The sequence below is a fragment of the Gorilla gorilla genome, chromosome 4, assembly GCF_029281585.2.
Source record: "Gorilla gorilla gorilla isolate KB3781 chromosome 4, NHGRI_mGorGor1-v2.1_pri, whole genome shotgun sequence".
Taxonomy (NCBI): domain Eukaryota; kingdom Metazoa; phylum Chordata; class Mammalia; order Primates; family Hominidae; genus Gorilla; species Gorilla gorilla.
The window spans coordinates 36818167-36846074 of record NC_073228.2 but is presented as its reverse complement, the minus strand read 5'-3'; the positions used below and the strand labels follow the sequence as shown (position 1 = coordinate 36846074).

Below are 27908 nucleotides of genomic sequence, written 5' to 3'. Positions count from 1 at the left end.
GTAAAAACAAATGACAGATTTGTCTACATTATATAAAACTTGTATAGGGCAAAAGATACCATAAGCAGTGTTAAAAGGTAAACATATAAACAACAAACTGGGAAAGACATAAACAGCAGACAAATGCACACACACACACACACATATACACAAAGTGGGACAGGTGAAGAGACAATTTACATAAAAGGTACTAGAAATAGCCAATAAACCCATTGAAAAATGTTCAACCTCATTGTATTAAAAAATCTGAGAAACAAAATAAGAGTTTTCTAATATTTTAGATTGACAAATATTTATATATATTTTTGGCAAGGCTGTGAAAATGTAGGATCTCATATACTCTTGGTGGGAAGATAAACTGGTACAAATCTTATGGAAAGCAACTTTACAATATTTATCAAACTTTAAAACATTCATATCATTTCACTTCAAGGAGTTTCCTCCTACAAAAATATTGGCACTTGGGTAAAAGACATATACTGAAGCATTATTTCTAGCAGTATAAAATTGGAAATTACCTAAATGTCCCTAAGTAAAAGAATGGTTAATTAAATATTTGTGAATATATTAAATAGTATATTATATACTTATTAAAATGCATAAGGCAGGTCTATACTTATTATCATAAACTCTATATTGATTAGTGAGAAAAGCAAGTTATAAAAATTTTATAGTATGATGTCTTTGAAAAACCTCTGTGAATTATTCCATATACATTATGTGTGTAGGTGTCTACGTACTATTGTGAATTATTACATATATATATTGTGTATGTGTCTGTGTATGTGTGTGCAAGGGGCTTGTTGAGATTGCTGAACCCAGTAACCAACAGAAAATGGCTGTGGGGTGATTGTTTACATGCCCCCCAACCCCATTCATATGCTGCTATATCAGGCAAATCCCAAAGCTTCTTTTCTGATCACTTGCAGCTATTAAGAAATCTAGCCAGTAAAATGAAAACTTCAACTTCACATCCAATTGAAAACTTCTCCTCTCTTGCCAGCACAGGCCTAATCCTAGTTTCTAGGATTAATCCTAATCCTAGCAGGGTAGAGAGAATGTCTTCTCTTACACTCTTCCTTTCTTTCCTCCTACCGTTGTTGATGACTCCAACAGGGTCAAGTCCTGAAAAAGGAGGTGTCAGCTGAGTACAGTGGCTCGTGCCTGTAATCCCAGCACTTTGAGAGACTGAGGCGGGTGGATCACCTGAGGTCAGGAGTTCAAGACCAGCCTGGCCAATATGGTGAAACCCCATCTCTACTAAAAATACAAAATTTAGCCAGGTGTGGTGGTGGGTGCCTGTAGTCCCAGCTACTCAAGAGGCTGAGGCAGGAGAAGTTCTTGAACCCGGGAGGGGGAGGTTGCAGTGAGCCAAGATCATGCCACTGCACTCCAGCCTAGGCAACAGAGGAAACTCCGTCTCAGAAAAAAAAAAAAAAAAAAAAGGAGGTGTCAAAGGAAAAGGGCAAAATGTCTTAGTCAGCCAGTGCTGGCTGTGATAATCCCATCTGTCATGACAGGCATCTAAATTCTGGCTCCTTCATGGAAACCTTTATGGGAACCTTCAACATTACTGAGGGAGCCACTCTCCACTTACCCTCCTGCAACTTCTCACAGTGGTTCACCCTACAAGCTCATACTTCTGGGGTCCCTGCACCCTAACAGGCCACTCTTTGGCGCAGATTTCTGTCAAGATGTCTAAAGTCCAGTGGTTCTCTATGCATGACGCTCATACATTCTTTTTCCACCATATACAACTTGTCAAACTGCTGACTCTCCCCAGGATGTGCCATCCTGGGCAGCCCTAGCCAGACTCCTGCCTTCAGTCTTCACCTACAGGAAAATAGTCACCTGTCACTACAGGCATGTACACCCAACTCCCACAGACACACTCGAGGCTCCCCCATATAACCCTCCAGTCTCAGTCCACCTCAGTGCCCTGACCAGGATGAGCTTCCAATACCCCAGCTCAGCAAGTATTCGGCCAAGGAATAGAGTGCCCCTTTCCTCCCACACAGGAATGAGCTATTCACATAGGGAGCCCCCTAACTGGGCCTGAAACAGAGGAGGAGAGAAAAGCTAACGACCTCTCTACTCCTACAAATTCCCTTCAAATACTCTTATTTCACATTGATTTCTAGTCTACTTTTACTAAGCTGTTAGTATTTATGTCACTGGTCTCCATTTGCTTTGTTTTAGAAAATCCTATGGGGTGTATTTTGTGCTTCTCTTTAGAATACGGGGACCCTCATCACCAATTGTTTTCAAATTTAATGCATTGACTTCAAATCTGAAACAATAGGAAATATCCCATTTAGCACTCTGTCCCATTTATGCCACACACACTCTCAAACACGCACGTGCGCACGTGTGCAAACACATGTAGTTTGTTGAGCGGAACAAGATCTAGGATACCCACAAAGTGTTAATGCCGGTGATCTCTGCAGTAGAATTGCAGGCCAGTGTGAATGGTGACTTTTACTTTTCACTCTATTTCTGTATTATTGAATTTGCTTATAATAACCATGCAATTCTTTTGTAATTAAGAAAACAATAAAATAGTAATGGTAGTAATAATAATAAAATATTGATAAACGCTGGCAGTCTTAAGTCTCAAAGTACCAGGCTATACTAGATGCCTTATTAACATAATGTGTTTTAATCCTCTCCACGGCTTCATAATTACAGCCTTTTGACAGATGAGGAAACTGAAATTCTTTGGTCAATTTAGTCCAAGTTCTAATCTGGGCTTGGCTTAAAAAACAAGGAAGTCTGCCTCCAGAAATCCATGGCAATTTAATCTTTCATAGCACTTCATAGCAGTGCCCAAGTGACAGGCAGAGAAACAGTGCTGTTGACTTGACTACAGACTGTGAACTGCTTTTGTGCACCTGTTGCACCCAGTACGGTGTGCTGTGTAGGTGTTTATAAGATGTTCCATAAATGCTTGTTGGGTGGGTTGGGAGACCATATAATTTATCACTCAAATCAGGACACTTCTGATAGTGAAAGTGGTTGCTACTCATAGTTACATAGGTACAACGTGAAAAATCAGTACTCTTATGCACAAAGGAGTTGCACAAAGGTCACCCTGTTGGTGGAAGGAAGGAAGGAAGGAAGAAAGGAAGAAAGGAAGGGAGGGAGGGAAGAAGGAAGGAAGGAAGGAAGGAAGGGAGGGAGGGAAGAAGGAAGGAAGGAAGGAAGGGAGGGAGGGAAGAAGGAAGGAAGGAAGGAAGGGAGGGAGGGAAGAAGGAAGGAAGGAAGGAAGGAAGGGAGGGAGGGAAGAAGGAAGGAAGGAAAGAGAGAGGGAGGAAGGGAGGGAAAGGAGAGAAGGAGGAAGAATACATCCATGTTGTTTTATGATCCTGCAAATCTTTGAGTAGTGAATAAAGCTTATTCTTCCACAATTAAAGGCAAGAATCTTGAAAATAAAACAGACCTGCGGGGAGATGGTATATTTGTGTAAACAAGTTTCAGTTATAAGTTAGACATTTTAAGGCTGGGCACGGTGACTCACGCCTGTAATTCCAGCACTTTGGGATGCCAAGGCGAGTGAGTCACTTGAAGTCAGGAGTTCAAGACCAGCCTGGCCAACATGGTAAAACTCTGTCTCTACAGGAAAAAAAAAAAAAATAGCCAGGCATAGTGGTGGGCACCTGTAATCCCAGTTACTCAGGAGGCTGAGGCAGGAGAATCACCTGAACCTGGGAGGTGGAGGCCGCAGTGAGCCAAGATCATGCCACTGCTCTCCAGCCTGTGCAACAGAGCAAGACTCCATCTCAAAAACATTTTTTTAAAAAAATTTAAGTCTTATATTATAAAAGAGGAGGGATGGAAAGTAATCTGGAAGAGAAGGCTGAAAGAGGAGTCTGAAGATTAAAAAAAAAAAACTGTTTATTTTCCACTTTTGACGGACAGATAGTGACTGTGTTAGGAGACCCAGTGAGGCATCCAAGAGAAAATGCCCTATGAACAAAGTTCTTTCTAACAATTCATCTGGGGAAGGAAACGAGCTGGGAGAAGAGTAGGTCTTATCTGTTGAGGATTGTGCTAGAACCAGGTCAGAGGCAGCAGAGATGCCAGTTCATACGCAGGCCCAGCTGAGGCTCATCCAAACCTGTCCCCTCAGCTGGGAGGAGCTGGGCATGAAGGAAGGGCCAGAGCTGGGGAGTCAAGAGTCAAGCCCTAGACACACTACTTGGGCAAGTTGTGCCTCACTTTCCTCATCTGTCCATCTGAGATGAAAATAGCCACTTTACAGAATAAGGTGGAAATTCAAAGAAACAAAATGTAGCAGACACATGCCTCCCTTACCATGGCCATTGTCTTTAAAGTACAGTCCACCTGTTCTGGATAAGGGCGAGCAGCTGAGGACACGTGCTCAACTAGTCAATGCTGTTTCACATCTGATGCTGATGCTGTGGACAACAGGGAACTTCATGTCATTGTTGTCTCCCAGGTCACATCATGGGCTGAAAGATAGCTTTGGCTTTCTGAGAACGTGGCTCTGCATCCCACCGTTTACTTCCCTCTTCCGAGGGGATTTTCCTCTTGGAATCAGGCTCTTCATTCTGTGGAATTTGGAGCTTCACCAAGAGGCAGGCTGAGTGTGCAAGGTTGGGCATCCCTGGTTATACTAACATTGCAACTTGTGTTTACAACACAAGTTAGGGTAAGGATGCGTCTATGTGAGCATGTTCATGTGTGCATGCAGGCATGTTCATGTCTGCGTGTGCATATATCTTTAGTGGGAGAGAAAGAAGGAGGATGGAAAGGACCGAGCCCACTGATGTGCCACAGATTATCTCCCAAGCAGGACCCCCTGTATCTGGAATATTCACTTGTTCCCAACATGCAGGGAGAAGAAAACTAATTCACAGATACACCATATTATAAATCTAAATTTTTAATGGCATTTTATGTTATTAAACCCTAATGAGAAAAGCCTGAGCAGAAGAGGAGTCTAGCTTATTAAGCTCATTTTTTGCTCTATTTTTCTTTTTCTAAAGAGATTCAAATTCAAAGTCTGCACAACAAAGGAGCGCTCATTCCCCTTTATGGAGTAATATGTTTGTTTTGTTTACTTTAAATTGGGCTTAAATTAGGCCTCAGAAGGAGGGAATTCATTAAAATCCTGCTCTGTGATGTTGGCAGGTTGCCATCTGAGAGGCCTGTATTACTTCTCTTGATAAAGTTCAAAAGAGAAATAACAAATGCCACAAATAAGAGGATGGTTTTACTAAGTGTGCCAATTTAAAATGTTTTCATTAGAGTATAAAATCATAAAATTAGAAAGATGAATAAACTGATTCTTGACAGGTAGATCTTTCCCCACTTAAAATATGCACAGATATTGTGTATACTATTTGTATTTCCTTCTAATATTTTTAAATAAAGATATATACACACAAACCCAAGAACACACATGTGTTGTAAAACTGGTATCTTGCCTTATGCATAAATATGGGCCCTGCTCTTTTTCATATGATCTTATATTGTTATCATTGCTTCTGCCACTGACTATTATTTGAAAACAATATTTCTTTAAATGGCTATATAATATCCCACCGTAGTTAGGCATAAATCATCATTAAGAGTTCCCTATCATTGTTTGTAAAGATTATGTCTAATTAATCACCATTTTAAGTACGTCTGAGAAGTAGCCATTGTTTAAATATAAACTTGAGACCAGCTATGTCTTTAAACTCTTAGAAATGGAGTTTTCATGTTCAAAGAGGTGCTCATTTTAAAGCTTTTAGGACTTTTATTGTGAAATGCCTCCCCCATGAAATTTGTCACTGTATGGCTCCCACTAGAGGGGAGGTAGGCTGAGATCTCACTCCACCCGCACCAGCCTTGAGCATCATTCATTTCAATCATGCTGATTTATGTGTGTCCACTGCAATTTTTTTTATTATTTATTTATTTATTTATTTTGAGATGGAGTCTCACTCTGTCGCCCAGGCTGGAGTGCAGTGGCGAGATATGGGCTCACTGCAACCTCCACCTCCCGGGTTCAAGTGATTCTCCTGCCTCAGCCTCCCGAGGAGCTAGGATTACAGTTTAACTGCATGAAATTTATCTCCTGTGAAGTGTAAAGTAAGACTCTCACTTGAATTTTTCAAATTTGCAATTACTTCAATACTAGTTTTTGAATATTCCCTTTCCTGTTATTTGTAAATTTTCTTTCATCACACATTATTTATGATTCTACAGCTTTCCATTCTGTTCCACTTATTTCCCTATTGTTTTTTGCAGCTTACCTAAAAGTTAAGGTAGTTGGGTAATTTATTTTGATATCCGATGCTTCACATTGGTTTTAATTTTTTTCTATATTTTCTTAACTATATCCTCATGTTTGTCCTTTCAGATGAAATTCAGAATCCATTTGACAAGCTTCCCCACTGATTTAATGTCCTACTGAAATCATGCTGAACCTACAAATTAGTTTGGGGAATGCTGTTTCCTGTTTTTTTTTGTTTTGTTTTTTGTTTTTTGACGGAGTCTTGCTCTGTTGCCAGGCTGGAGTGGTGCAGTGGTGCGATCTTGGCTCGCTGCAACCTCCGCCTCCTGGGTTCAAGCCATTCTCCTGCCTCCGCTTCCTGAGTAGCTGGGATTACGGGCACATGCTACCATGCCCAGCTAATTTTTGTTTTTTTTTTTTTTTTTTTAGTAGAGACCGGGATTCATCATGTCAGTCAGGCTGGTCTCGAACTCCTGACCTCAAATGATCCACCCGCCTCAGCCTCCCAAAGTGCTAGGATTACCGGCATGAGCCACCGCGCCCTGCCGGGGAATGCTGTTTCTATACTTAGCACTTGGGAACATAAGTTTCTAAAGTAAGAGTTCAAATCTACTGTTTGCTATTTTCATGTTATGTGACCCTGGGCAAATTACTTGATCCTCCCTAGCTTCAGTTTTCTTCCCTGGACTATAAACTCTATCAGGGCAGGGTCATGGTGTAGTCATTCATAGTCTCTTTCCAGCGTGACACAAAATGGGCACTCAATAAATACTTATCTGTTAAGAATGAATAAATTATTGAATGAATCCATGCACATTCCTTCCAGAAATATGAGGATAATAATTCTTAGGTTATAGATTATAAGAGCTAAAAATTAAAAATGCCTAGCATAGTGGCAGATACATGTTTAGTGTTCAATATATGGTTATTATCGTAATTTTTGTATTTATAATATTTAGTCATCTTATCTGGAAATATGGAATGTCTCAATTTATTTGCATTCTCTTTTGTGTATCTCAGTACACTTCCATCATTAATACCATACATGTTTACTTATTCCTAGGTATTTGCTATGCTGTTAAAAATATATTTTATTACATCTTCTCACTGTTTGTTAAAATGGCTGAAAACCTAAGTCCATAGATGTCCATGCTTTATTCCAAAGTGAGAGATACTTCACCTTCTAGGATTATCAAAGGAGACAGCTGAGAATCATTTTTATGATGCTTATCCTGTTATTCTCTTGAGCATCTATCAGGATTAAAACTGGAGAGGTGGGGAGAGTTTGCAAATTAGAGACTTTTTAGAAGAGAGAGCAGTGTGCGTGCTTCATCTCATCTATCCCCTCTACCACCACCCACCAACACACGGAGGACACGCATGAACCCTAAGGAAGAGTGTAGGATGCTTGCTTCTCAAGTCAAGTGAAAGTAGCTCCACTGGGGCCACTCAGAAAACTGGTTGTGTGTGTCCTGAGCTGGGGACACCGTGGTGTAGAATCTGATTCATGCCTGAGGCATCCACAGGACAGAAGCCACAGCAGCCTCCAGCAGAGAGTAGATGTGGTGGTTGGGAAGAAACTGCCCCCCATAGACAGCAGATCTAAGAAATCTGTTTTTCCTGGGACCAGGTAAGAACCAGTAGGGCTATCTGGCAGCACAAGAAGACTTGATCAGGTCAGGTGTGTGGCTCATGCCTGTAATCCCAGCACCTTGGGAAGCCCAGACAGGAGAATTGCTTGAGGCCAGCGGGTCAACACCAGCCTGGGCAACACAGCAAAACCCCGTCTCTACAAACTAATAATTTTAAAAATTAGCTGGGCGTGGTGTCACACATTTGTAGTTCCAGCTACTTGGGAGGCTGAGGCAGGAGGATCACTTGAGCCCAGGGAGTTGGAGGCTGCAGTGAGCCATGATCAGGCCACTGCACTCCAGCCTGGGTGACAGAGTGAGACTCTGTCTCAAAAAAAAAAAAAAAGTGTGAAAATCCAGGTGTACATCCTCCAGGTAAGGAAACTGGAAGTGAGAAAACCAGAGAACCTCCTTAGTGTTAGGGGTTCTGCAAAGCACCCACGAAGCATTTCAAGAGAAAGTGCCCTTAAAACATCTCAGAGCCCAGAGAGTGGAAATGCACAATATCAATCAAAGAAGACATTCCCTGCCCACTTGCCACCTCCTTTCTCCCACCCTCGTCCCTACCCATTTTGACTCTGGAAGTATTAGCAATGGTATTAGCAAGTGGGTGAAGGAATAGAAATGCTCACCCAAAGCTAGAAAATGGGAGCTTTTCATTTAAATTTGCAGTTTGGACTTTGAACTGGACTGAGAATATTTACAGGATTAAAGTGACCCAAAGACTTTTTAATTATCTCAAAGAGGCCTGAAATATTACAGGGCCCTTCCTGGAATGTATCCAAAAGGGTAGGAAAGAATGTGCCCTTCCTAATGACTGTGCAGTGCAGGGGGAGGAACGGAATCAGGTTGTTGTCCTCTATATCCTTCGAGTTCCTATGTTCAACATAACAGTTGCATTTGTTTACATTTTAATATTTTTATAATAATAAATAAGAAAAGAAATCATGAAGATGGTCGAGCAGTTTAGGAAACTGAAATCCAATTAATTAATGATAGAAAGTTTACATAGCAGGAGATATTTGTAAAAGTGCCCAATCAAACCAGTAAACCAAGGGATGGACCCTTAAGGTCATCTGCTCCATTCTTCCATCTATGGACCGAGTTACAACTAAAGCATCCATGTCAGATGAAACTCCCCTTTTTAAGAAACCTGTAAAGGAACTCAAATCGAGTAAAATCAGATGGTTTCTGAGCAGGGCCTTTGCCAGGCAGAACCCCTAACTGAAAGAGTGGACACTAATTACCAGGCCATAAAACTCATGAACGCAAAGAACATAACTTTGCAAAACTGTTCTCTAACTCAGCTTCATAACCAGTCAGGGCCTTCATTCTATCTGAATAGATTGTAGCAAACCATCTATTCCATGCAGATAAATTCAGTCAATTAGTTGATTTTCTTTCCAGGAAGTACAAGCTAAGACTTAGTGTTTTGCCCACCCACCCCCAAAGTAGCATCTAACTATGGGGAGAGTTTTGGTGGGATAGGGTATCTGGTCTGCAGCTTTCCACCTATATCTGATGGAATCTGCTGGGATGTAATTCCCCTTATATAAACTCTGGTCATTGCCTTGAGTCCCTTCTGTATCTACTAGCACAGTGGTCCCCAACCTTTTTGGCATCAGGGACTGGTTTCGTGGAAGACAATTTTTCCATGGACAGGGATGGGCAGGGGAAGATGCTTTTGGGATGAAACTGTTCCACCTTTGATCATCAGGCATTAGATTCTCATAAGGAGCACACAACCTAGATCTCTTGCATGCACAGTTCACAATAGGGTTTGCGCTCTTACGAGAGTCTAATACCGCCACTTATCTAACAGGAGGCGGAGCTCAGGCCATAATGCTTGCTTGCTCACCCACCGCTCACCTCCTGCTGTGCAGCCTGGTTCCTAACAGACCACGGACCAGGACTGGTCCACAGCCTGGAGGGTGGGAACCCTTACACTGGCATATTCTCTGTCCTGCCTTACCTTCCATTGGTAGGAGCATAGAGGCCATCCTTCTTGTTCTGATGGCCAAGTTCTTGGGTAAGCAAATCTTATTAGAGTAGGTAATTAGGCAGATATGAGCAGGGCAGGAGAGCCCCCAGCCCACCCCCCCATTGCTACTGCCACCCACTCCTAAGAACATTAGGCAACCTTCAGGTGATGGCGAGGCCGGGCATGTTGGCTCATGCCTGTAATCCCAGCACTTTGGGAGGCCAAGGTGGGCAGATGACTCGAGGTCAGGAGTTTGAGACCAGCCTGGCCAACATGATGAAACACTGTCTCTACTAAAAATACAAAAATTAGCTAGGTATGGTGGCATGTGCCTGTAGTCCCAGTTACTTGGGAGGCTGAGGCAGGAGGATCACCCGAGCCTGGGAGGTGGAGGTTGCAGTGAGCCAAGATTGCACCACTGCACTCCAGCCTGGGTGACAGAGTGAGGCCCTATCTCAAAAAAAAAACAAAAACAAACAAAAAAAAAAAAACCTGTCTAGCTGAAATAATAATTGGCTACAGCTGTCACCAGGGAAAGGCATTCTCCCAGTAGATAGAAAACACCTGAAGCTGGTGATTAGCAGCTTCCTGTAAGATCCCAGGAGTATGGCAAGTGGGTTCAAGCATGTGCACTAAGAGGCAAAATAGCAGAGTTTAACCAGTATATGACCTTTCCGCTAGGAACACTCGACTGGTAAGGGAAAACACACCTCAAGTGATTATGCATACAATGTCAGTAAACACACTGCAGCCTCTCATAAGTGCTGGCAGGCTACTGTGCATGCGGACAGTCTGATCCAGGGGAAAAATGAAGAGAGGAGAAACAGAAACCCCAGAACCATGCCAATGTATAAAACCCCAAGTTAAGGGCCAAATAGCACACTTGGATCTCTCAAGTCAACCACTTGGCCCTCTTCCATGAGTACTTTACTTCCTTTCATTCCTGCTTTAAAACTTTTAAATAAACTCCCACTCCCGCTCTTAAACTTTCCTCGGTCTCTCACTCTGACATATGCCCCTCAGCCAAATTCCTTCCTCTGAGGAGGCAAGAATCAAGTTTGCTGCAGACCCCGCCAGATCCGCCACTGCTAGCATACTGTCAGCCACTCTAGGTCCCTCTAAGGGGCATGTAGAACTTTTGGACGTTGCCCCTTGCCTCTCAGATGTTATAAGAGCCTATTGGGTGGGGGGATGCTATCTCAAGCCCTCCCTGCCTAGACCTGCCTTATTCCCATTTATGCTGTACAGCTACTCTCCAAAGCAGGGCTAGGGGACTTCTCTAAAGCATTGCCACCCCCTCAGGCTTTATCTGGTGAGGAAGCTACACAGCTTCTCTATTCTTGGGTTGCCCTCCCTGTCTGGGCTCCGGTCTGCTATCATCTATCCCTTCCAGGCTTATTCCCAGGCAGGCAGACTGGGCCAGGCCTGCCTCTGGGTCTGACTGGCAGCTAAGCTCCCTTATCCTTCTCTGAAGCTTCTCTTTACCCAGTCTGTCACTTTCCATTCCCAATATATAGAGGGAATTAACTGTATACCTGGCTTTCTGCAGAGTTTTAGCCTTTGAAACTTAAAAAAAAGAAAAGAAAAAAGAAACCAACTCATCTTTTGCCTTCTCCACAAAAATAAAAGCTTTAGATTTAAAAACTAATGCCTCTGCTCTGAGTTTCAAGAGTCCATTTGGAATTCAAATACAAGAAGGAAAAAGAATTCGCCTCTTTTCTTATTTCCTTATGCCTCCCTTTCATGAATGCTCTCTGAGGCAATTAATGCCGCTGAGTCAAAGGAAACAGGTCACGGTGTGAAAGAAGGAACCAAACTTTATTTAATATTTCTGTAATACTTACGTTTCAAATCTCCAACCATCTAACAATACTCACCACATGCACATCCACTTCCTTTCTATTCTAGTTTCCTGAGCCTAAGGGTAGGGAGAGAGACATGTACATGTTCATTAATTGCCAAAAAGTACACTTCAAAGCAAACTGAAGTGATGGAGATCAGCCATGACAGATTTCTTCCAAATCTTTGCTCTCCTACACCAGAAGTATCCCTGGAAACAAAAGGCAGAAATAAAGACATTCTTACCTGAAGGGAATTATTGATCAGTATCAGCTTTGGGTACTCAGAAAATTATCTGCTTACAGGCAATTTTAATTTTATAAATTTGACAATGTGAGATAAATGATAAAGAAATTCTATCCCAATGGGTCCTACATATTGGACAGTGAACATATGTTTAACTTTGTAACAAAGGGAGATTAATATACCTCCAACATGAAATGACTTTGGAATTGTCCAAAAAGTGAACTGAGGAGATATATTAATTAAATTCTCCCTTGAGCCTCAAGAAGGCGAGGAGAGCCTAGAAGGTAGGCTTGAGCAAAATTCTCCAACAACCACAATTGGAATGTAAGCAGAAGGAAACAATCTCTCGTTCTTTCTCAGATGAAAGGAAAATGGCAATCTTTTCTAGCCTATCTTTCTCTATTTGAAGGACTAACCTGCAGAAAAGAAATTAGACTCATTTGGGTGTCTTCCTCCACAAGGCAGAATTAGGTTTAAGTTTCAGGGAGGAACATTAAAAAAAAAAATATAGCCTCATTGCTCCAAATCACAATTAGCATGTTTCAAGCAGGATGAGAAGCAAGAAAAAATAAAAGGAGAGAAGTCAAGGCACTGCTAAGGCACAGAGAACAATGACAGTGGCTTGACATCATATCTTCAGTAAACATGTTGACCCCAACATTCTCCTGTCCATGCCCTTCCCTTGGCAGACCCTGTCGGGTGGGAGTTCATGCATTCATTTCTTGCCATTCTGTCATGTTGTGACCTCAGTTGCCACTTGGTGGCTTCTACCATCAGGGCTTCTTTTGTACCCCTCTGCTGCATCCCCAGCCTTCGGGCTATATTACTCTAGCCTGATGGGGGAAGTTTTTACCCCTGCTAATATGATAACTTCTTTACGAGCAATCCCAAAAAGGAGACTGGCTCTTGTCATTTTCATTCACTCATGCAGCATGTGTTCAACAAATACTAAATTAGCAGCTATGACATGCCAAGCACTGGGCTTGGAACTGGGGGCACAGTGGAGAAGAAGGCAATGATGGTCACTGACCTCGTGGACACACAGTCTAGTATTGTTATTGCCGCCCTTTCCCACTACACCTCAGATAAGTTCCTCAGGTGCAGAGAAACAAGTGGTAGCACCTCCTGGACCGAAAGTATTCATTCCCATCCAGCATCTTATGACTTTCTCATCTCTCCCCCTTAGAATGAATTTCCTGCTCACTCAGGCACTTTCCCTCACATGCCTTTTTCTACTACCTTTCTCAAAGATTTTTATCACCATGTCACAGAAACCAGCTTTTAGTCTGTTTTTGCATTACTATAAAGGAGTACCTGAGGCTGGGTAATTTATAAAGAAAAGAGGTTTAATTGGCTCATGGTTCTGCAGGTGATACACAAAGCAGAGTGCTGGTATCTGCTTCTGGTGAGGGTTTCAGGAAGCTTACAATCATGGCGGAAGGTGAAGGGAAAGCCCTTGGGTCACATGCAAGGGTGGGACCAAGAGAGGGGTAGCAAGAGAAGAGAAGGAGAAGGCAGGCTCCTTTAAACAACCAGCTGTCATGTGAACTAAGAGAGTGAGATCTCCCTTACCACAATAGGGAAGGCACCAAGCCATTCATGAGAGATCCACCCTCATGATCCAAACAGCCCCCAACAGGTCCCACCTCCAACATTGGGGTTTACATTTCAACATATCTGGATAAGGCAAACATCCAATATCACCAGCTCTCCATTACATTTCTCATTATTTTTCCCAAGGGGCCCATAGGGTCATTATGAAAACAATTAATGATAAACAATTAATAAAACATTATGATAAACAATTAATTTCTTTATCCTTTTAATTCAGGATAGTTCTTTTATTCTTCCCCCAAATCCGACACTGCAGGGACAACCGGCATTCCCTTTCTTCTTAGGGAAAGATATGGTTTTCCTGGTCAAAATCTAGTTAGATCGTCAAAATCATAATTTCACCTTGCCCATAGTTGCATATTCTGTTCATACTGAAAAGGACATTTGTGGTTCTGAGCATCATTCTCTGGGATAAGGAGGCTGGAATGTCGAATTGGGAAGAGGGGCAGGTTTTTGATTGCTGATCTATCAGTGCATATCATGGACCACTCCATCACCAAATGAAGCCCCTGATGACAAACACTACTGAACTGGGGTCAAAAGACAAGCTCATTTCTCCTGTTGATCTTGAAAATATTCCTTCCTTTTGCATATTATGAGGTGTAGATTTTATGGTGAGGGAAGCATGTTTGCAGAACTGAGAAGGAATTGAGAAAGACGTTGCTGTTGCAAGATGGACAGGGCAGGACCTGAATAATTATAAACCTTCATGAAAGTTTAAACCTCTGTGCTGTCATTGATTTGCCTACTCCCATGATGGCAGTGTGTTCATGAGGTCAGTAAAACTGACTAAAGATAGCAGAACTGTGTTATCAAGGGAGTTCAGAGTGGTAACAGCTGAGAAGAGGACATCCTGGTAACAACAACAAAAGAGAGTGTTGGCTTAACTGTTTTGAATGCACAGGTGTAAAAGTGATGCCTAGAAAGTATAGTGATTTTATTGACTAATAGCAGAATCATCTAAGTGGGAGAAACGATGAAATGCACCCAAGATTTCTGAGAGTTTGACAGCAAAATTAATGCATAAATATGATATGAAAAATTTTCCTGGATGAAGGAAAAGGCAATTTTGTCCCAGCTTAATAAAAATTAACCTAACCAAAGAAAGTCTATGGCAATAGAAGAGGGTTGTTTAGCCAAAAATGTGTAGAAAAATGGGGATTGCAGAGGCAAAATTTGGCATTGTGTGCTCAGTTCTTTCCAGGGGAAATCTGGGAGAGTCGCCAAAGCCTGTGTGCATGTCCCTTCAAGAGGCCATATAACGTATTGGTTAAGAATGTCTCTAGGATAGTCAGACTAACCTGGTTTCAACACCAGCATCCTGACTGAATTAATTAATTAATTACTATCTTAGACAAGATATTTAAATTGTCTGAGCCTTAGTTTCTTCATCTAAAAATTCAAGATAATTATAACAGTTCCTTGTTGCTTCTTCTTCCTGGGCACACAGTGAGAGCACGTTTCCCAGCTTCTCCTGCAGTTTTAAGGGTGGCTATGTGACTTATTTCTAGCCAGTGGAATACGAGCAGAAGTGTTGTTCAACCTTTCCAGGCCCAACCCATAAGAACTTCCCATATACTATCTTCCTTCCTCTTTACTTTTCCACTGGCTAGATGTTGCAGAACCTCCAACATCCCTGGTAGCTGAATGACTGTGTGGAGCAGAGCCCCTTTGTCAACCTGGAATCACCTTTCATGTGGGGACTTATTTGATATTAGCAGTTAGCCATCTTAATTCATACACTACCTAATTATTTTAATTAAGTTATTTATTTATTTCTATAGGTTTTTGGGAAACAGGTGGTGGTGTTTGGTCACATGAATAAGGTCTTTAGTGGTAATTTCTGAAATTTTGGTGCACCCATCACTAAAGCAGTGTACACTGTACCCAATGTGTAGTCTTTTATCCCTCACCCCTCTCCCACCCTTTCCCCCGAGTCCCCAAAGTCCATTGTATCATTCTTATGCTTCTGCATCCTCGTAGCTTAGTTCCCACTTATGAGTGAGAACATACAATGTTTGGTTTTCCATTCCTGAGTTACTTCACTTAGAATAATGGTTTCCAATTCCATCCAGGTTTCTGCAAATGCCATTATTTCATTCCTTTTTATGACTGAGTAGTATTCTATGGTGTGTGTGTGTATATATATATACACACACATTTTCTTTATCCATTGATTATGGGCATTTGGGATGGTTCCATATTTTTGCAACTGCAAATTGTGCTGCTATAAACATGCGATACACTACCTGTTTTGTTGTAAGAGGTGAAAGAGATGAGTCCATGTAAAACATATGAGATAGTGCCTGGCACATAGAAAGTGCTTAAAATGTGAAGTGATTATTCTTATCCTGAACTAGACCACCCTTCTTTGAGGCTGATGCAGGTCTGAGGATGGCAAAATTGATATCAGACTCAGCTGTGGTTTTGTTGACTTTTTAAAATGGCCCTTTTGGCTACTAGGCACCACACAGAATATAAACCAGTAAAATACATACTGGCACGAGTGAGCAGGTATCCAACGCCTCTCTCGAGTGATGCACCTGAGATGGAGTTGGCCTAGCAGCTCAAACACAGTGAGCAGGTTGTCAAGTCAGAAGAGCCCAGAACTGCACACTCATTGTCTTTATGCCTTTTAACCTTGGCTTGGGAGGTGAGGGGAGAAAGGGGCTATATCATATCTAGTCTATAAGACGTCACCTAGGTTTGGGTATATATTTTCTTGTTGAACCACAGTTATGTAATGTTCTTACTTTCATATTTCATTTCTTACCATTTCACTGTGTCCACTGTAGGTTTCAGTGCAATAGCACAGTCCATAACCTACCACATCCTACCATCTTTCTCCCTTCATACAAATTGTTCACTTTCCAAACTGATATGCATTTCAATTTAGCTTTCCTGCCCTCTGTAACTGAAAAAATTATGTCCTGCAGTAAGGACACAAACATCTGCCATAGGAGAGGAATTCATATTACAAATTCTATTTTGATTATACAAACATAATCAGTATATATATTTTGATTGTATAGACATAATCAGTTACCATGCAGCCATGCACCAGTCACTCTCTAGCCCCTACCTTGCATTATTTTTTTCATGACACTTACAACTATCTAAAATCCTATTATTTATTTATTTATTTGCTTACTTGTTTATTATGTGCCTTTTTGCTCTGATGTAAGCTCTATGAGGGAAGAAACTTTATCTTATTTGCTGCTGTATCCCAGTATCCAGAACAGTGCCAGTCACAAAGTAGACACTCAAGAAACATTTTTTCCAAATGAATTTATTGAATGTGCAGATGTTTGTCATGGGTGGATTTTCCTGAATTTGTTCAGTTCTGGGGAACTGATCAAAACATTTCTAGACAAACTGAGCTAATTGCTTGGACCCAGGCCATATCTAGTACCAAGAGCAGGTTACTTTGTGAGTATCTAGGTATCCAGACAGCTGGAATCTTCAGTCAATGTGACTGCACAACCATAAAAATGTTTTAGGAATGAATGCAAATTTGGACATTCTCTCTATGTAAATGCATCTAGCTTATTGTCACTCTATTACATTGCAATTCATTATTCCCATTTCTGGTGTCAAAAAAAGTACAGCCCTTGAGATACTTAGCTTAGAGGAGAAAACGCTGAGAAGCTGAGAAGAGATATAATCTGCCAAGTACAACAAGTCTTGTTAAATTCACCTTAAGTCTTTTTGGTTAAGGTCATTAAACTGATGTATGTGAGGAACGCTCTACAACAAAGGATTTTGTGGAGTCTCTCAGGTTATTTTCATAAACAAGAAGGTAAAAGGTGAGTGAATTGATGTATGATTGAATAACCATCTCTGGAGGATGCAGCCGGGGTCTTTGATTATGAACTTCAACAGATTGGTATAAATACCTGGAATACATTCTGAACAAATCCAGATCATAGAGCTAGGAATGAGAGCAAACACATGGGTGACAGAATCATGTCCCAGAAATATCTTATTGAGCTGTAACAATGGGCTGAATATAGCAAGACTGAATTTAATAGAGATACATATCAAAGCATGCACTTGGGTTCAACAAATCAATCACGTATCTGGCTAGCTAAATTAAATTATTGAAAATCGACCATGCCATTCCCAAGCTACATGGCCAATACCCTGAAAAACTCAGTCTCAGACACCTTACACAGCCCAGGTCTAGAGCACTGGAGCCCTACTGCCCAAGGTCACCAGGGTAATCAGCTAATTTCTTTCAGTTATTTTAGAGACAGGATTTCACTCTGTCGCTCAGGCTGGAGTGCAGTGGTACAGTCATAGCTCAATGCAGCCTCAACTTCCTGGGCTCAAGCTACCCTTCCACTTCAGCCTCCTGAGTAGCTAGGACTACAGGTGCATGCACCAGCTAATTTTTTTCAATGGGGCCTCACTATGTTGCCCAGGCTGGTTTCAAACTCCTGGCCTCATGTGATCCTCCTGCATTGGCCTCCCAAAACACTGGGATTACAAGCATGAGCCACCGTGCCCAGCCTAACTCATTTCTTGACCCATTGGGTACCTCAGTTCCTGATTTTTTGTTCCATTCTTTGACTCTGACTAAACACTTACCCTTTGGCTCTGACCATGGGGTCTCCTCTGCCACTGCGATCTTCTTGTTCTTGCCTTGACTTCTGGCTTACACTCCCTGCCCTGTGAGCCCATTCATTGGGACCCATACTGGCACCTTCTCTGGCCACAGATAGCTCAAGGACAGAATGCTTGAAGCATTGACCAATCTTGGCACACAAAAAGAAAATGCAAATCCTTAGCCTGCTAGAAATGCAAATGGTCTAACCATGAGACAGCCTAATAAAAACACCAGTGTAAGCTTGAGCCACATTGCTGTATTCGGGTCACTAAGGACAGAGAGGCTGTTGCCTCTGCCTCTCCACTCTAGCAGAGTCAGACCACATCTTGAGCTAGGACCACTTCTGCATACCACATATGCTGTGTATGTCAAGAATTAAAGGTGAGGGGATTTGAAACCAGATTCTACAATCGAATGTCTCCCCTTTATTCCCAGAGAAGAAGGAAACAAGGAATCCCCTTGCTTCTTTAAAAAAAAAAAATTAGCAAATCACAAAGGCAGGCTCAATGAAGAAATTTGGAGAGGACAAATAAGCACAGAAGTATATGTATGTAAGACCGGGTGCGGTGGTTCACCCCTGTAATCCCAGCACTTTGACAGGCTCAGGCAGGCCGATCACCTGAGGTCAGGAGTTTGAGACCAGCCTGGCCAACATGGCAAAACCCTGTCTCTACTAAAAATACAAAAATTAGCCAGACATGATGGCACATGCCTGTAGTCCCAGCTGGGGAGGCTGAGGCAGGAAAATTGCTTGAACCTGGGAGGTGGAGATTGCGGTAAGCCAAGATCGCACCACTGCACTCCAGCCTGGGCAACAGAGCCAGGCTCTGTCTCAAAAAAAAAAAAAAAGAAAAAATGTATCTTCATGGTTTTTCTTTCATATTATTCTACTGCAGGTTTATTAGAGAATGCACATTAAAAATTTACAAAAGTTTAGAGATGGATTTTTGTCTTTTAACCTTGAGAACACAGCAGGCATACTTCTATTCTAATTTTGATGTTTTTTTTTTTTAAAAAGGAAAACATAAATATTCAAAATTAGTTCAAAAGGATGTTCACCTGTTGGCTCCCTAGCCTGAGACTCTGAGCGGTAACCCTGGTTCACCTGGTCACACATCCATAGTGGGACATGTAATTATTTTATCAAGGGCAACCAGATAGCTTGGAAAGCATTTCATTATCCCCAAGTTTTCTTTGATAATGACTTAATTTTGTAAGCACTGAAATTCATCAGATCCAGCCACGTCATTCAAGGCTGGCTCTAATGTCTCCTTCCCACTCCCCACCTCTGGCATTTTTCTACGCTTTCACCAGGAGAGAGGAGCTGCTCTTGGTTCATTGTGATCCACGCCTTTTCCTCTCCCTGACTTGTGTCAGGTGGCTAACCTGGGGAAGTGCCAAAGAAACAATAACTACGTTTTCATCCTGGTTTGGGGAGGCTACTAATTTCCCTTGACCTCCGGCTGGTTTCCAAGCTGTTTTAGGAGAGGAAGACAGAGTTTCCAAGTTAGGAGAGGAAGACAGAGTTCCAAGTGAATGCCATCCACATACCACCTTCCCAGACCCCATAGCTCACAGGCCCCCATAGGTCATCAGCTCTTACCTTCTACCTCTGGAAAGGAATGGAAGAAGAGGTGAAATGTTACTTCATTTGGAAGCCTCCTACCATCTCTATCTGAACCTGGCTCCCTCTCCCTAGGCAACAAAACCAAATTCCCAAAGCTACCTACGTCAACGATGGCCTGCTTGATATTTCAGAGAAGAGAGACCCCTGAGGACTTCACCTCAGATTCTTGGAAGAATGTGATTCAGTCCACAATAGCCTTTCAGAGACTGTATACTCAAGCCAGACCAAAGTACCCCTCTTCCCATTCAGAGCCAGTGAGGACCTGTCTCTGTCCCTGCTCCTCCTGTGCCCTCTGTGTGCAGTGTCCTTTCCCATCTCCTGCTGGCTTACATGGCTTCAAGCTCCACCTCAAAGCGTCCTGCACCAGGCATTGCCAGCGATCTCCCCTTCACAATGGTCTAGCTCCCGTGGTCTGTGTCTCCTTATTTCTTCTGGCCTTCTTTCTTTCACCCTTGTGTTATAAATGTACTTGTTCTAACTTCCCTCACTGGGCTATAGGTTTCTTTATGTTACAGAACACAAACCTACCATTCACTTTTGTTTCCCCTATAGGCATTCAGCAAATGAACCCTTAGCCTAAAAGCTGCCCAAGTTTCTGGTGCCCAGGGAAAAGCTGCTTACTTCTGTTTCTTCTGGGGCACTTCCTAAGCTGTCCCTCTTTCAAAACACACTTACTTCCTGCCATCTTCCAATTCTCACTCCCAGGAAGCTCCCGACAGAGCTCTATTTTCCAGAATCAGGGAGAAGCGCCTGGGTTCTTTCCCAGCACATGCCTATGTTCTACATCCCCACCCAATACCACCTTGACCTGCAGGGAGGGGGAGGTGCCAAGCAGTGCCCACAAACAACAGCTCTTCCACGCTCCTTCGTTCCCTCCCCAGTGTAAACCCATCACACGACCTTGCTCCACTCACTTTAGGGAGAAGTTTGAGGCTCCCCTGCAGATGTGCTCCCACTTCACAGGGAGGCAGTGGGCACAGTGGAAAGCTCAGTGGCCCACAAGTTGGAAACCCAGGCTCTCAGCTTTCTCTGACTCTGATATCTTGAAAAGCCATTTCTCTTCCAGATCTTGTCTCTATAAAAATAAAATTAGTGCCTCCCAAACCTTTTCCAGCTGCATAACCCTTTGTTTAAGTGAAATCTTACATGAAAACGAAGACCATTAAAATAAATAAAAACAGAACTGCTCTGGTTGAAATTAAAGAGGATGTGGCTTCATTTCTCTTTCCTTTATTTCCTTACCTCCAGCTGCCCTGATGAGAGCCCCTTGGAACTTTTGGGATAAAGTCCAAAAAACGTCATCCCTACAGGACATTTGAAAAACATCGATGTGCTGCACCCATTAACTCATCATCTAGCATTAGGTATATCTCCCAATGCTATCCCTCCCCCCTCCCCCCGCCCCAAAACAGTCCCCGGTGTGTGATGTTCCCCTTCCTGTGTCCATGTGTTCTCATTTTTCAATTCCCACCTATGAGTGAGAACATGCGGTGTTTGGTTTTTTGTCCTTGCGATAGTTTGCTGAGAATGATGGTTTCCAGATTCATCCATGTCCCTACAAAGGACATGAACTCATCATTTTTTATGGCTGCATAGTATTCCATGGTGTATATGTGCCACATTTTCTTAATCCAGTCTATTGTTGTTGGACATTTAGGTTGGTTCCAAGTCTTTGCTATTGTGAATAGTGCCGCTATAAACATACATGTGCATGTGTCTTTATAGCAGCATGATTTATAAACCTTTGGGTATATACCCAGTAATGGGATGGCTGGGTCAAATGGTATTTCTAGTTCTAGATCCCTGAGGAATCGCCACACTGACTTCCACAATGGTTGAACTAGTTTACAGTCCCACCAACAGTGTAAAAGTGTTCCTATTTCTCCACATCCTCTCCAGCATCTGTTGTTTCCTGACTTTTTAATGATCGCCATTCTAACTGGTGTGAGATGGTATCTCATTGTGGTTTTGATTTGCATTTCTCTGATGGCCAGTGATGGTGAGCATTTTTTCATGTGTTTTCTGGCTGCACAAACGTCTTCTTTTGAGAAGCGTCTGTTCATATCCTTTGCCCACTTTTTGATGGGGTTGTTTGTTTTTTTCTTGTAAATTTGCTTGAGTTCATTGTAGATTCTGGATATTAGCCCTTTGTCAGATGAGTAGGTTGTGAAAATTTTCTCCCATTCTGTAGGTTGCCTGTTCACTCTGATGGTAGTTTCTTTTGCTGTGCAGAAGCTCTTTATACATACGTAACAAACCTGCACGTTGTGCACATGTACCCTAATACTTAAAGTATAATAATAATAAAATAAAATAAAGAAAAACATTGAATAGATAATCACTGAGGAGTCCTTCTAGTGTGAGTTTCTGATCCCATAATGTCAAAGCTGGTGATAGCTCGATGTGGAAGGAGGTCGAAGGAGGCAAAAGGTGGTTACTGCGGAGAAGCTGAGCTCTACGATGGGATAAGATCAGCTGCCTACACATGGCAGATGAGCCACACACTGCCAATCCTGGGCCTTACTGGCTGTGGGGCTGCTTCAGGACAGGGACTGCATTCTCTTAATTCCTGCATTCTCACCTCTGCACTGTGGCTGGATCAAAGCTGTCCTTTCTCTATCATCTTTGATGACTCTTGCTAAGTTTGAGCTGCTTCCCACACCTCCTCTGATAAAGCATTAAATTCTACCCAGCGTTGCATCTGAGCTAGCTGTGTATATGCCTATCTTGTTACTGTCCTGTAAGACAGTTGAAGGTAAAGATGGTATCTTATCCACCTCTGTATACCAATGGCTGCCATAGCTCCTGGCCTAATGGCGAACAGTCAGTAAATGTGGGTGAACTGAATGATGGGAACATACAGATTCAGAATGCTGCTGTCCTGGCCTGAAAAATATAAAACATGCACATTCTCCCATGATTTACATATAAATCCCCTGCTTTGCCCCATACCACATTCTGGACTTAGTTGGAAGGGTGTCAAGAGTTCCATTCCCAACACAAGCCCATCCGAGTATCTACTCTCTGTGGAGCCTGCTGTCCTTTCTCAGGCACAATGGAGTCCTGAGGGTTTAATTTGGAGTTTATTTTTTCTTCATGTGTTTCAGACTACTATCATTTCTTCCTTTGTCTTCTTCCTTTGAAATAATAACATAACAGAGCATAGCATAACATAGCATAGCATAGCATAGCATAGCATAGCATAGCATAGCATAGCATAGCATAGCATAGCATAGCATAGACATGTTGCATCCAGTCCTGGGCTTGTCCCTTCCATCCTAGGACTTCTTGTCTAGAAATAAGAATTCTAGCTGGTGGCATCAGGTTCTCTGGGGCTCTGGCTCCTCAGCAGCCTCTGGAAGTATATAAAGGGTCTCCATGGTGTTTCAAGATATGGGTCTGTTCAAGTCACCCTACGAGATTTTGGTTTCATTTGCTCATGATCTAGATCTGTTCTCTGAGTGCTTGCTGCAAGTCAGGCCATCTGCTGCCTGCTTTATGTAGACGGTTTCATGCAGTGCTCATGTCTCTTGGATATAGATATTTTTTTATCACAGCCATTTTGAAGATGAGGCAACTGAGGGTCACAGAAAGTTTATGACCACAAAATTGGAACTTGAACTTGGATCTTTCCCACCCCTAAACTGCATCTTCACAACAGCAGTAAGCAAATGTTTACTGAGCACTTACTACATGTCTAACAGTAGTCTGAGCACTTTACATGTATTCACTCATTTAATCCTTGCATCACCTTTTGAGTGAACTACTGTTGTGCCAGTTCGACAGATGATGATAAGACTGAAGCTCAAAGAATTCATAAAACTCACACATAACAAGGATGCAGTCAGTGGCAAAGCTGGAATGTGGCCCCGCCCGGCTCCAGTGAGCACCTACCCACTTCAGGACATGGACACTCTTAACGTGATACTTCACTGTAGATATTGTGGCATCTGTACCAGGTGTCACACTGAAAAAAGGATAAGTGATCACATCCCAGTCTTTCCACCCATGACCATGAGCAGAGAGACTGATCACCAGCCACTGGTAAAGACAAGATAGTCTTTGGCATCAGCCTAGACCCTAATGCTAAGCTATTATTAGCTCTCTCCTAGTTTCCTGCTTCCTAAGATTTCTCATCTGCTCTTCTCAGGCAGACCACATTCCAAAATTGTAAACCCAGGTGAATACTCACATAAGCAAAATATAAATAGGATAATGTACTTGCTGGGAGAATATCATATAATGCAGTACAGCAAAATATAAATAATTGAGGAGCTATCTGCTTTGGATTATCTGTGCATTTTTCACTGGCAATATATAATGAGACCCCTGTTTAACAATGGGGATGGGAGCAACGCCCTGATGGAATTTGACATGTCCAAAACCAAATTCCTGGCTGTGCTTCCAAGATCTGCTCCTCCCAGCCTCTTCCCCTTCTGGGTTAATGGAAACTCCACTTTCTCCATTGCTCCAGCAACAAACTTTAAGTCACCCTTGGCTCCTTTCTTCCTCTTACACTCCATCTGCAGTTCATCAACAAATCGCACTGGCACTGCCTTCAAAATACATCCAGAAGCTGATCGTTTCTCACCATCACCATTTGCTACCACTCTAATCCAGTTTCTCTCCCTCAGCTCTACTGACATTAGAGCTGGATAAGTCTTTGTTGGAGGAGGTGACTCTGTGCGCTGGAGGATGTTTAGCAGCATCCCTGGCCTCTACCCACTAGACGCCAGCAGCACCCGCTTCCTACCAGCCCGAGTTGTGGCAAACCAAACCTCTCCAGACATTGGCAAATGTCCCCTGGGGTGCAACACTGCCCTTTGTTGAGAACCACTGCTCTAGACTAAGTCATTGTCCAGCTTTCCTTTGGTTTATTGCAATAGCCAACTACTTGGTCTTCCCATCTCCTTGCCCCATTACAGTCTGTTCTCAGTGCAGCAGCCAGAGGGGCTCTTCTGATATGGAGGTTGGATCATGCCACTCTTCTGCTCACCATTCTCCATGACTTCTATCTCACTCACTAGAAGCCAAAGTCCTTCAACAGCTTAAAAAGCCCTATTTAATCTGCACCAGCCCCACAACATATGACCTCGATGACCCCCTTTTCTCTCTCTCTCCTCCTTGTGCCTTGAACTGCAACCCCCCCACCCCCGCCCAGGTCTTCTTGTTGTTCCTGAATACAAAGCACACTCCTGCCTCGGGACCTTTGCCCTTGCTGTTCCCTTTCCTAGAATGCCCTCTTCCCAGATTTCTACATAGTTCACTCCCTCACTTACTTCAGCTCTTTTCTCAAATGTCATCTCCTTGCTTAGAGCTTATCTGATGACTGTAAACACAATTACATCGCAGGTTTTCCTGTTCATACTGTTTTATTTTCTTCTACCCCAAGAGCACTTATTACCATCTGACATACTATATATTTCCTTACTTACTTGTTTGTTTATTATCTGTTGGGTTATTGCTGGATCCCTAGTCTCTAGAACAGCACTTGTTTTCATAGTAGTCACTTAATAAATAATACATGGATGAATGACCAGATTATATCAAACTTCCTTTAGAACATCAGTAAGTTCTGAAGAACATGGTTTGATCAAAGAATATTCAAGTCAACTATAACAAGCTTTATTTTCATTAGTTTCTGTTTTACAGTGTGTCTTTCCTTAAATACTAGAGGAGGGAAGATAATGCTCTCATTTTACAGTGTAACCATTTAACATTTTCTCAGGCCTATAGAAATATCCCCTTTGTTCATTCATCAAGCACTTATCATGTGTACCACTTGGTCAGCTAGGTTCTTGAAGAATAAACTTAGGCATATGACATACCATGCTCCTCCAGCATAGGGTGGACAGAGGCGAAACCCACAGGAAAGATGAAAAAAGAGGGCAATAGTTAGACATGGTTAAGATGAGTTGGCACTTATGAAGAAGGCATTTCTTGATATGAGCCTGAAGGTATGGTGGGACTCTGGCAGTCAGAGAAAAAGGACATTCCAGAAGAGGGCAGAATGAGCTGTGGGTGAAAAGTTGAGTTAATAAGCTTAGAGGAGTTCAGGGAACAGCCAAACAGCCAGCAACAGAAAGTTTAAGTGAGTGGAGGACAATAAGCTTGTAAAGCTGGGTTGGAGTTAGAACACAGAATGCCAGACTCAGTTGGGCCATAGGAAAGCTCCAGAGGGCAAGATATTGCAGAGGTCCCAAGTGTGGGTTCCAGAGTCAGTAAGCTCTTTGCTCTGTTGAACAGCAGTGTCACTCCTCAGTGCCTCAGTTTTGTCTTGTGTCAACTTGAGCAGATGATAGTATTCACCTCATCACTGGTTATTTCAAGGATGAATAACATAATGCACGTATTAACAAGGTGCTTGGTTATGAAGTCTCAAATGTTAGCTAATATTACTCGCTATTTTTGTGTGCAATTCAGAAAACATTTTTCCAAATCAGCACCAATTGCTCAGAAATATTTGGTAGGTGATTCCCCCTAGGCTGTGAAATAGCTATGAAAGAAGGACTCAATGAGCTGCTAATGAATAGTCGGGCAAGGTATACAGATGTAAAAAGAAAAACACACTTAGGGATACACAGACATGCGTGTTCTCTCCTCCATCCCCGGACTCCTTTTCATGTCTTTCTCTGACACACACACACACACACACACACACACCCCTTTTCCAGATATCCCTCAGCTAGAGCTTTGCAAACAATATGTCATGGTAAGCACACTCCTAACGTAGTTCCTTCAGGGATGATCTCTGAGCCAATATGGAGGAAGACATTGTACTCACTATTTTCCTTGAAAAGCCTGTGGTTGCTTGGAATGAAGAAAGCCTGTAATAAAATGTGCAAAAATTAATAAAGTAACTATTATTACTGTGGAAGTGAAGTACAAGAAACAATGTCCTAGTTAATTTATTCGTGACCTTGAATTTATATTTTCCTGATTTTATTACACACTGAATCAATTCTTTATGCAGTGAAAGTGGAAATATATATGAAACTCATAGCTCCCACTTCCTACTCCTGGTTTATAAAATGTTTATTTTTCTGTTAATGAAATCTGACTCTAAGGCTACACTCCCTATTGAGAGACTACATTCCTCCCTATGCTAGAATGATCTTTTCTGTGATCACCTCTGTCTCCAAAATGGTTGGGAAAATTAAATAAGCTTCTATAGGGAAAATGCTTAGACTAATGTCTAGCTTTATTTTAATAGAATAGAACGCCCTCAATAAAAAGTATTTATTATTATTATTATTCCTACCATCAATATCATTCCTTGCCTGTTGGACTCAGAATTTGGTGAGCCAACCTGAGGCCAAGGATGTCACGTGCATAGTAGCTGTTGAAGCTGCTCACAAATATTCCAGCTCCTTTTCCTTCCTGGCATCAGTAGAGCTGACTTATGCAACCACCGTGGTTGTGTGGAAGAACTACATGACAAGTTCTAGCCAATGGGTTGTGAGTGGAAGCAATGAGTGTTACCTCCAGGCACTAATGCAGGACCCTCCAGTGCTCTATTTTCACTCTGCCACGCAATGTCTTAAATAATGGTTGTAGCTTGTATCTCAGTCCTCAAGTGAGAACAATGATGAGATGGAGCACCAACCTGCAATGGGTATGTAGTATGAACAAGAAACAAATCTTTGGCCAGGTGAGGTGGCTCATGCCTGTAACCCCAGCACCTTGGGAGGCTGAGGCAGGAGGACTGCTTGAGGTCAGGAGTTCAAGACCAACCTGGGCAACAAGGCAAGACCCCTGATATGGTTTGGCTCTGTGTCCCCACCCAAATCTCATCTCGAATTGTAATCCCCATAATCTCCAGGTGTTGAGGGAGGGACATGGTGGGAGGTAATTGGATCATTATGGGGGCAGTTTCCCCTGTGCAGTTCTTGTGATAGTGAGTTCTCACAAGATCTGATGGTTTTATGCTTGACAGTTCCTCCTACACATGCTCTCTCTCTTGCCTGCTGCCATGTAAGATGTGTCTTGTTTCCCCTTTGCCTTCCACCATGATTGTAAGTTTCCTGAGGCCTCCCAAGCCATGTGGAACTGTGAGTCAATTAAACCTCTTTCCTTTATAAATTACCCAGTCTCAGGTATTCTTCATAGCAGTATGA

At 42.4% G+C, this 27908-nt stretch overlaps 1 protein-coding gene across 4 annotated transcripts in view; it reads left to right on the top strand.

Annotated features, from left to right (window-relative positions):
* STXBP4 (syntaxin binding protein 4) overlaps positions 1-27908 on the top strand; it is a 280286-nt gene that overhangs the window by 239035 nt on the left and 13343 nt on the right. The window contains exon 19 of one of the 4 annotated variants that reach the window (XM_055388706.2): positions 21040-21149. The exons of the other annotated variants lie outside the window; for them this stretch is intronic. Within the exon in view, the coding sequence (XP_055244681.2) occupies positions 21040-21048 (9 nt within the window). The 3' untranslated portion in view covers positions 21049-21149. Of the gene's footprint in view, positions 1-21039; positions 21150-27908 lie in introns of those variants that run through there. 4 annotated transcript variants of the gene reach the window in all.